This window comes from Phacochoerus africanus, chromosome X (genome assembly GCF_016906955.1).
Source record: "Phacochoerus africanus isolate WHEZ1 chromosome X, ROS_Pafr_v1, whole genome shotgun sequence".
NCBI classification, from domain to species: Eukaryota; Metazoa; Chordata; class Mammalia; order Artiodactyla; family Suidae; genus Phacochoerus; species Phacochoerus africanus.
The window spans coordinates 112,100,089-112,111,620 of NC_062560.1; the positions used below are offsets into that span (position 1 = coordinate 112,100,089).

Sequence of the window (11,532 nt, forward strand, 5' to 3'; positions counted from 1 at the left end):
ACCCTTTCAGCTCTTGTTTGGAACTATATGGAGATGGTAGGATCTGCACATAGTAAGCTTCTGTTATTTGAAAATAGAGGTCAGAGTAATTGAACAGAGTGAGATTTCAGTAAATCCACCAGTTACTTGGTTTATTTCATGTCATTTTGGCTGGTGATGTTTTTCCATTGAAATGACGGGTAGCCTTTAGCTATATATACACTATCTAATTTACCATTCATAGGTGGTTTTAATATGACATATAAGAACAACAACAAAAAGGTTGAAAAGCAGAGAAGTATTTCAAGCATTCACAACTGGATTATCGAGAGTTTAAACTTAAAAATTATAACCTATTAATTGGTGAATCGACTTAAAACTATTTACCAGCAATTTGATGGGGAGATGTAGCATATTTGCCTTTTGGTGGGGGGGGGGGGTAAGGAATAAAGTCAATCATCTAGCTACACCCCTTTATGAGAGTAAAAATTCTGTTTAACCCAACATTAATGATTGTCTTACTTGATCAAGTATAAGTAACTCTAATGGGGATCTAACAGTCCAAAGAACTTAATAAGCCTTTCCTGATCATATAAGATTCTACAAGACAGGAAAGCAAAGAGAACCTAGATTTCCACCGTTCGCTACTTGAACAGCTGAGCCTCACTGAGTAAAACAATAATCAGACCTCCAGAATCTAAACTCTAACAGGCTATTGTGATGCTACTCCTCTTATTTCCTCATGTAAGTGACATTATGTTTTGTCTTCTTTCCCAGTACTTGAGACAGATAAATGGGCAGTCACAAGCAAGACAATGCCTCAGAGGTGACTGAATTCATCCTTGTTGGATTTTCCCAACAGCCTCAAATCCAGACTGCCTTCTTCATGGGACTGCTGTTTTTCTACCTGAGCACAATGTTTGGGAACAGCCTTATCGTTGTTGTAGTGAGATGGGATTCTCGACTTCATACCCCTATGTATTTTTTTCTTAGTAACTTATCCTTCCTTGATATCTGCTACTCTACAAGTTGGGAGCCATATGTGTTGGCCCAATGCTTCAAGGACTTTCCCACCATTTCCTACAGCAGCTGTTATGCCCAGATGACCACATCCCTCTTTCTGGGGATGACAGAGTGTCTCCTCCTTGCTATCATGGCTTATGACAGGTTTGTTGCCATCTCTAATCCCCTGCGTTACACCATCATTATGAACAATCGGGTTTGCATACAGCTGGCCTTGGGAACCTGGGCCAGTGCCTTCTTAGTAGCAGTCACACCAATCATTGCAATCCCTGCTCATTACTGTGGGCACAATACCATCAATCATTTTACCTGTGAGATCCAGGCACTACTAAAGCTTGTCTGCTCAGACACCCCTATCAGCCTAATTCTGGGCCTGGTTATCAGTGTGTTCACACTGCCCCTCCCATTCACCTTCATCCTCATTTCCTACTTTTGCATTGTGGTTACTGTGCTGAAGATCCGCTCTGCAGAGGCCAGGCTCAAAGCCTTCTCCACTTGTGGCTCCCATCTGACTGTGGTCACCATATTTTATGGGACAGCCATCTACATGTACCTGAAACCTCAGTCAAAGGAGTACCAGGAAGAGGACAAAGTCATCTCAATATTTTATGGAGCAGTTACTCCCATGTTAAATCCCCTCATTTACACTCTGAGAAATAAGGATGTAAAAGGTGCACTTAGGAAGTTAGCCAAAGGAAATGAAAAATCCTAATGGCTCTCTTTAAGCCTCTCCAATGGGCAAAAAAATAAATAAATAAAAATTTTTAAAAATGAAAATTCAGTCTATAAAATTTCAGTTTAGGTTTTTAAAAACCAACAACAAAAATCTTAGTGAGCATTCTTTCTGTGATTATTACTAGGCACTCATTAACCAGTTTACCATAAATGTTAACATTTTGTCAAGCTACATTAAGAGCAAAAGCCATGACTGTGCACAAAAATAGTCCACAAAGAGAATAATAAGAGTAGGTTTGTAGATGTGAAGGCTACAGCCATAGTAGCCCATCAGAGAGAAGTTCTTTTCTGGGGTATAAACCACGAGACTTTTGCAACTAAATATCTTTGTATTGGCCACACAAGGTAGAGAGAATTCATATACAGGGTAGTGGTGATGCAACCATGGTATAGCATTTGCTCCTCATATCACATTTTATATGCTCCTAACCCAATTTGAACCTAATGGACAAATGACCCTTCACTTCCCACATTAGGTGATAATATCTCATGGCAAGAAATATCTTTTGTATGTAAAACACTTTTATCACTTTAAAAGTGTAATTAAATAATTTAGTCTATGTTATATTCATAATTTTGTATTTTAAAATAGTTTGCATGTTATACATATTAATAAATCTTTTCTCCACCAACGCTTGTTTCTAGAAACATTAAATTTCCATCATATCAATTTCTTCTAAAAATGTCTAAACTGAAATTGTTATTCTTTTGCCTTCTCCTATTTCTCTGCCTTCTCTTCCATGATGTGCTTTAGTGACCCTCTGGCCATTTCTACTCCCACTTCTCATACACATTCATGAGCTTTAGCATTTCTGCTCTACCCAAGAGTCCTCACGGCCAAGATGGAGATGATTTTTTCTCCTTTCTCCCAATTTAATAAAATGCCATATGCACTTCCTATTGTTGGCAACCAACATTTATATTATATACGTTGTATTATGGTAACTTGTTGACTCTTTTTCTCATCTTAACTTTGACTCCAGAAACCTCTGCCATAGCACATTCGGTAGGTTGTTATGTTTCGCTTCTAAAAATTTCCTTTATTCCCAGAGCCTTCTTTTGAGTAGATGACTATCTCGTCACAATATTTTCTTCTGTTTTTTTTTTCTTTTAGTGTATTATCTTTATGGGAATAATAATAATAAAATCTGGTCACAATATTTTTTATCCTTGGCCTTTCTCTTCACTTTCTGAAAGTTGATTATTCTAAAAGTTTATTATCTGAGAAATTATATATATAGTTCATATATAATATATTCAGGTATATGTAATATATAAATATATTATTTTTATTGAAGTGTATTTAATTTACAATGTTCTTTTATTTAAAGTGTACGGCAAAGTGATTCATCTATATGTATACATACTCTTTTTCAGATTCTTTTCCCTTATAGGTAGTTACAAGATATTGTGTATAGTTCCCTGTGCTATACAGTAGGTTCATGCTTACCTGTTTTTTATATAGCAGTGTGTATATGTTAATCCCAAACTCCTACTGTATCTCTCTGAGCCTTCCCCCCAGCATCCCACTTTGGAAACTCCAAGTTTTATATATAAATTAATTAATTATAAATTAAACTAATGATTTAGTTAAATTAAAAATAAATTAATATATAAAGATTATATAAAATATATTATAAAGGCATAATATTCATATATACAATTATATTCCACACTGCATTTTGTTGGAGGTTCCATATATGTAATTAATTGAAGCTATTTGGATTGTGGGTGATGGAGTCAGAAAGCTCAAGTTCAAATTTAAGCTCCACTATCTATTAGCTATGACATCTTTGGCAAATAACTGCTCTGTACACCAAGTTCCCTACCCATAAAATAAAGATAATAATAGTACCCTTCTTATTGCGCTGGTGGAAAAATTAAATTGGTAATATATTTAAAGTTCTTAGAGCAGCTCCTGGCACATAGTAAGCATTCAATAAATGTTAGATATTATTGCTGTTTTCTAAAAGCTTCCACATACTCCTATTCTTTGTTTTCTAAAATCAATTTTCTTTATGCATCGTCCTCCCCAGAGCATACAACGAGGAGCCTCACCAGCCCATTCTCTAAATTTAGAAACACAGTAATATCATATTTCCCTTTGGCTCTCACTTTTATGGCTTTACTCTTAATCTGGTTGACTCCTATTCCAGTTCCTCTGACCTATGCTTGATATATTTTAAGTAGAGACAGCCTCGAACTTAGGAATGAGTTATGTCCAAAAGTTAACTCATAAGTCATCAGCTTGGAACTCAGAGCACGTTTTCCCCACGGAGACAGGATAGCAACATTCCAAGGGCAGCTCACCAACATCTATTTAGGTCATCATTCTATCACTAATAATGCTAAAGGCCTTAGGAGTGTTTTTTTTTAATATGTTTATTGGAAGATAGGTTTTGAGTTCTCATTTGAATTCTAAAAGCACAGGCACTGTTAGATGGCATTAGTTATAAAAAAACAAAAACAAAAACAAAAACACACTGCCACGAGGATCTGTGTAACCACTCTTACGCCTTGATGGGTGTATGAGGAAATCTCCACAAGATATAAGAGCCAGACTCAGGAAGCTTCTTTAGAGACTAAAAAAGTAGTTACTTGTTTCTATGTATGGGTCATGCACAATTCAGAGGACTGCTAATCCTCTCTTCATTTCTTTTTATGTTATTGTTGGTGTTGGATGACCTGCTAACACAAGGCCCGGGGTCATTCATTCTATAAAGATTGAAAAAGTGGCTACTGCATGTTAGGGGTATCAATTCAAGTAAGTCGTTTTCTTGCCTTTGAGAGACTCACACCGGAGTTGGGGGGTAAATAAGGACAATGAAGTGCACGTTACAGAGACCAGTTCTAACTGGGCAGTCAGGAAAGATGTAACAGAAGAGATGACACCTTTATTGGAGTTTGGTGGGAGAAGCGGTTTGCCAGTTGGATAAGGGAGAACAATTTTAGTAGATGCAGTGTGAACAAGTACAGAGATACAAAACCCAGTTTGCTGTACTTCCAGATACTGCCAATTCAATTCCCACAGCAGAGGGTGTAGGAAGTGTTTTGGCAATATATAAAACTTGAGAAGAAAGCAGCAGGCCAGATTATGGGAAGATTTGCTATGCTATGTTAAGGAGTTCGCTTTTTTTTATCCTATAGGTCAACAAACTACAGCCTGAAGGGCCAAATCTAACCGTTGGCTTATTGGCTTGTGTGGCCCATGAGTTAAGACTGGTTTTCAAATTTTTAATGGATGTTCAAAAAAATAATAAAACTATTTGACAAAGACAGTGTTTTCCTTGTGAAGCCTAAAACATTTACTGTCTGACATTTTCCAGAAAAAAAAAAAAAATTGCTGGGCCCTGCTAGAGGTGGTGGGTAAAAATATTTTCGAACCGATCAGTAACACGCTCAGGATTGTGTTTAAAAACCCACTTTTAGAAGAAATGTATAAAACTGACTGAAGGGATAGAAGGTTGGACATAGGGCCAATTAGGAGGCTGGTAACAATCATCTGAGACCTGACACAGACCCGAAGTAAGGCTGTAGCAATATGAATTTGAAAGAAACTTGGGTCATTAGAGTAAACCGTCCTTTTTCATTTTTACAGGCAATTTCATTCATAGTCAACAGGCATTTTCTCAGAATCAGGATCTTTAACACAAATACAGTAAGGGGCCTCGGCCGGGTGTTTTCATCCTCAACATTATTTCTTTCTTTCCTAACATTCAATGAGTACAGAGAAATATGAAGACAGCAGGGTCCAAAGTCACCTAGTTTTGTTTTATTCATATATTACAGCCCCTCTTTGACCCAGAATAGCTTTGTATGGCATATAAAATTGCATTTTGTTCAAACAAAATGTGTTTATGTTCAGGTAATAAATATCCTCTGGCTTCTTGCATGATCTCTGAAGTTCACTGATCACCTGTCACTCCTTTAGACATACTGCTGCATCTCATGCATCATGAATTGTACCATCATGAGCCTTAATAAAAAGATTTCTACAAATAGTGCTTAGTAATATCAATGGCTCCTGGTTTCTAGGTTTTTCTTTGCTCAAATATCATTAACCTTCCTTGTTTTATCATATTGTTTTATCCCACATACCATAGAGACTCACAGATAAAATCTCTGTCTTTTTTTTTTTTTTGTCTTTTTGCCTTTTCTTGGGCCTCTCCCGTGGCATATGGAGGTTCCCAGGCTAGGGGTCTAATTGGAGCTGTAGCTGCCAGCCTATACCACAGCCACAGCAACGCAGGATCCAAGCTGCTACATATATATATATACACAAAATCACTGTGGTGTACACCTTAAACGTAAGGTTATAGGTCAATTGTATCTCAGTAAAGATGTGGGAGGAGAAACACACAAATAAATATTTGCTCAGCCTATGCCAAAAAAAAGTCCTAGAATAATTATATCTAATTTGTGTTCAAGATATGTTCACAAATATTGTTTCATTTGAACTTCACAACAATGTGAAGTCACTTTACAGATGATAAATTCAAGGATCTAGAAGGTGGAACGACTTGCCCAGGGTAAAAGCAGAGCTAAAACCCATCTCTGACCCCCAAAGTGTGTAGATTTTCCATTGTGCTGCATCCATACGGCAGCAGGTTTAGATTTGCTCATCAACATCTTGTTCATGATGCTCACTCACACTTGAACTGTGAAGTCTGTTGCTGAGTCACTCTTTCCTTTGCGGCTTGTTTTTTCATACCTCATATTAACCTGTATCCTTTCCTGCATTATAGCTCCATAAAGGACTCTCATTAACTGACTTAAAGTCACATTAACCTACCAGTCTATAATCTCTCAAACACATGGCAACCTACTTCTCTTAATGCACATGAAAAAATGTCAGTATACTTGCTTGCCTTTGCTTATTCCCTATATTACTCAGATTCTGTCTCTTGCAGATATTTGTCACTTGCCCTTTGATTTTCCCTATTTCTGTTCTAATTTCTTTATTCTTTTCCCGTGCTCTCCATTAGTTTGTTCAAAAATTGAAAATACCTATTTTTCTCTTCAAAGCATTTGGCTTCATTTCTTTCCTTGAGAGCTTTCTTCAAATTATTTTTTCATCTGTACCAATCCTCTCTGACAGCTTAAAATGAAAGCTGGGCTTCTCTCCCCTTGACCATTCCTCATCATTTTCAGTGCCTTCACTTACTTATATGCATTTGCTCATCCTCCGTTTTCCTCTGCCAAATTTACAAGCTCTTAAGAAATTAATTTCAGCTATTACCACTGCATGATCAGAAAAAGTGCTATCTTTCATTTTATATATCAGACCTCTACTCTCTTTTGCATATAAATCCTGTCAGCCCTACTGGATCACTTCCCTTTTATGTAAGCATATTGCAAAGTGTTAGCATTCACTTCCAAATAATCTTTCAAGTCTACGTTTTTGCACACAATTTTCTAAGCATTCGGCTTCATTGGTCAATTTCCAATTATCTCTGGCCCTTTTCCCTTTTCTGAGATGTAATGGAAATGTCCCTCCACTCTAAAACCACTCTACTTTACCAAGAATCAAGAAAGGGCGCCGCATCTCTAATTTACAAATCCAAGCTGTTCTCCTCCCTAATTGACATCCTTGATTGTGCCCTCCAATTCAGATTTCCTATCTTTCAAACATGTGTATGATGATATTTTACCAAAAACCTTCCTCTCTCTTGTAGCCTCTTCCTCTTTTTCAATAACAAGAACATCGAACAAAGCTATGTCATATGAATAATGGACATGTACTGTAAGCCAATAACATTGTGCTGTGGGTATAAAGAAAGTAGATAGATTATTTGTGTGTAAGAAGAAATGTAGCTTATTTCTTTAACACAGAAGCATCTGAGCTGGGTTTCAAAGCACAAATAGCATTTAATACTATGAGATATGATAATATTCCAAATGGCAGGAAAAAATGCACACAAGTGTAAATGCATGTCATATGGTGTATTTTCAGACTGGCTAGTTCCTGTTGCCTGAAGGATGGGCTGCAAGAGTCATAAATCAGAAAAGGTAAGGTGGAGCCATGTTGTAAAACATATTGTTGACCTAAGAAACTTATCTTTTATTCTATAGTAAGAAGAAGCTCTTGGAAGTTTAAAGAGGAGTAACATAGTAGACTTTCAAAGCTTTACTGAAAGACTGAATGAGTGAATGAAAGATAAATCCAACGAAAGAGAGCCATGCAAAGGAAAGAAAGAAGGGCACTTGCTGGCTTTGGTCAAAGGGAAATGGGTTTAGTTTGGACATAAGTAAACATAAGGTGCTTGAAAGCCATGCAAATCAAGCTGTTCATCAAAAACATGGATATGAAGGTCTGAGAGGTTGAACGTAACAGATGAAGACTGAGATTCTACCACATAGAAAGGATAGTTAAAATTATAGGGGTGAGTGAGTTCACCATGCCTAAAGTCAGAGAACAGATCAAAAAGAGTTTCCACAGGGATAGGAGGAGAAGGAAGGAGGCTAAGGAGAAAAAAGCATTGTATGAGAGAAGAATCCAGAGACGGAACTATTATTGAAACCACAGGAAGAAAGACTTTAAAGGAAGGAGGTGATTAACAATGCTGAATGTTTCAGAGATCAGAGGAGAATATGTCCTAAGAAGCATTGGTTTTGACAATTAGGAAGTTATCAGAAAGCTTCAAGTGAAGTATTCAGTAGAATTGAAGGTGCAGGAGCTAGATAACAGTGAGGGTGAGAAAGCAGATGCAGCAATTACAGACTACTCTTTAATGAAATTTGATGATAAAGGGAAGGTAAGAAATGAGACAGGTCATGAATTTATCACGATGAAGGGATGAATGTTCTTAGAATTGAAGAATCCTCTGCATGATTGTAAGCATAAGGAACAGAGTTTGGTAGAAATCAGAAGATACATATTACATATTGAAAAAAAGAGGGTAAAATTGGTAGCATGAAACATGAGAATAACTACTAAAGCAAGATGCTGAAAAATCAAGAAGTGAAATCAGCTAACCATGTACACACTGTAGTTAGCGTTGACAGGAATGCAGGTGGGAGCTTCTTTCTCATAGGCAGAAAAAAAAAAAGCATGGTTTCAGATATGGGAAAAAGCTAAAGTTGAAAGGAGAGCAAGGAGCAAGCAGATCTTATTCCCCTTGAATCAATCTAAATTTCTATTCCCTATTTCTTTATTCCCTCTACCTCTGTGTCTTGAACTCCATCTTCAGGGAACTTGTAGTATTTATTTTCTTTTGTGTGTCTCTATCACCCTTCTTTCCCATTCTGCAAGTGTTGTATGGAGCAACCCCACATTGTCCTTTTCTTTCAGTTTACCCCAGCTGTATTTTGCTGCCTTTCCATTTTGCTGTTTTCCTTTACTCATTTCTCTATCCCTCCTAGCATCCATTTTTATTCCTCCTCTCAGCATAAACCCATCTTCCACACTTATTTGTTCCTGAATCTCTCTTTTACATACAGATCTTTCCTGATTAGCGGAGACCAAAGCCAGTTATTACTACAATTTTCAAGAGGTTGAACTGTGACAGAAAGTGATAGCCGAGAAGGGACAGCATAGTGGGAAAAAAAAAAAAAAAACCTGAACATGTTTATAGGATAAGGGAAAAGAGTCAGTAGAGAGGGGGGTGAGGTGTTAATACAAACCGAAGTAAGTTATTTTATTCTAGGGCAAATGAAAGGAAATGGAATCCAGAGCACACACAGAATAATTTTTCATAGGCACAATGGGGATTCCTTTCTGCCCAAGCTGGAGGGAAGGAGTTTGTGATGAGTCAAGCATATGCCTGTTTGTAGGAGGAAGTTTAAGAGTTCTAACCTGAGGACTTCTATTTTCTAGCGTAGCAGGGAGGTCAAGTACTGAGAGTGAAGGTAGAAGTGATGAAGGAGCAGATAGGGAGAGGCTAACGGAGGTTCTAGCAAGCTATTTTTGGGAGTGCGGAAGAGAGCAGTCCAGGAAAACATTGCGTTATTGTGACACGGAGGGTCAAAGAGAGTTTGAAAGTCATAAATATGGAGAAGCATCAATCAACACCATTGTGAGATCCTGTCTTAGCAATATATAGCAATATACATGCAGGGAAAGATGCTCTGGATAGAGTTAACTTAGGTACAATTGAGATAGGGATGAATTCCAATCTTCCAAGAGAGTATGCTGTGCTTGAAAAACTACAGAACTTTGCTAAGGCTGAAAGCATAGTATCTGAGGCTGAAAGAGGGAAGCAAGGACGTAATAATTGATGTTCTTGTGTTCTTTTGGCACTGGAGATCCACTGAAGGATTTTGAGCATGAGAATGGCTTGATCAGAGGAGCTGTTTTGAAAACATCACTAGGGAATACCTGTGGAGGGTAGATTGGGAAGAGATATTCGAGGCAAAGATGCCTTAGGAGGATCTACACAGAAGTGGGCACAGGAAGGAGGAAATGGATTAGAGAGAACTACGAAGACATTTGGTTGTGTATAGGTTTGAGAAAACTTGGTGACTAAATGGGATTTTAGTTGCTGGTTTTTTTTTAATTTTTTGGAGTAAGCTGAGTTTCAGAGTATAGTTATAATGTTGTATTAGTTTCAGGTTCACAGCAAAGTGAATCAGTTATACATATACCCATTCTTTTTTCCCATATAGGGTATTAGAGAGTATTGAGTAGATTTCCCTGTGCTATCCAGTAGGTCCTTGTTACTTACCTATTTTATACATAAAAGTGTGTATACGTTAACCCTGTCCTCCTAATTTATCCCTCTCTCCAACATTTCCCCTTTGGTATCCCTAAGTTTGATTTCAAAATCTATGAGTTTGTAGTTTATTTGAATTGTCACAGTTCTCTGTAGTGATAAGCAATCCTTCCTCTGATAGAAGCCAAAAGGAAAAAAAAAGCTTAGGACTAAATGCATCTGAAATTTATAGCATATTCTTTTTTAAATTTAATTTTATTTATTAAATATGTGTGTGTGTATATATATATATATATATATATATATATATATACACTTTTTTTTTTTTTTTTTGCTTTTTAGGGCCGCACCCATGGCATATGGAGGTTTTCAGGCTAGGGGTCTAATTGGAGCTACAGCTGCCAGCCTACACCACAGCCACAGCAACACCAGATACGAGCCCCGTCTGCAACCTACACCACAGCTCATGGCAACACCGGATCCTTAACCCACTGAGCAAGTCCAGGGATCGAACCCACAGCCTCATGGTTCCTAGTCGGATTCGTTTCCGCTGTGCCACGATGGGAACTCCTTTTTTTAAAAAAATGATGTATTTCTTGAAACCTGAGCACTCTAATGGAACAAGTGTGGACTTGGGAGTCAGACGGTCCTACGTTCTAAATCCAGCTCTGCCACTTAATATCTGCATGATTTGGCACAGTTAGCTTCGCTGAGCCTTTGCTTCTTCCTCTTTAAGATGAGAACCCTATCTATTTTCCAGAGCTGTTGTAATATTTAAAATGAAATACTGCCCAAGGCGAGGGAGGGGGGAAGTAGGATGCACTGGGAATCTGGGGTTAATAGATGTAAACTATTGCCTCTGGAATGGATAAGCAACGAGATCCTGCTGTATAGCACTGGGAACTATATCTAGTCACTGGTGATGGAGCATGATAATGTGAGAAAAAAGAATGTATACATGCATGTGTAACTGGGTTACCATGCTGTACAGTAGAGAATTGACAGAACACTGTAAACCAGCTATAATGGAAAAAATAAAAATCGTTTAAAAAATAAAATAAAATCCTGAAAAAAATGTATAAAAAGTGGGTGTTTTGAATACCTCTGGTGCATAGTAAATGTTCAATAAATGGCAACTAGTTCT

At 37.4% G+C, this 11,532-nt stretch overlaps 1 protein-coding gene across 1 annotated transcript; it reads left to right on the forward strand.

Moving 5' to 3' along the window:
• The first annotated feature begins 772 nt into the window (after positions 1-772).
• LOC125118122 (olfactory receptor 13H1-like) lies at positions 773-1,714 on the forward strand. Its single transcript, XM_047764259.1, has one exon. The coding sequence runs from the start codon at positions 773-775 to the stop codon at positions 1,712-1,714; it is 942 nt and encodes a 313-aa protein (XP_047620215.1).
• Positions 1,715-11,532: the final 9,818 nt, after the last annotated feature.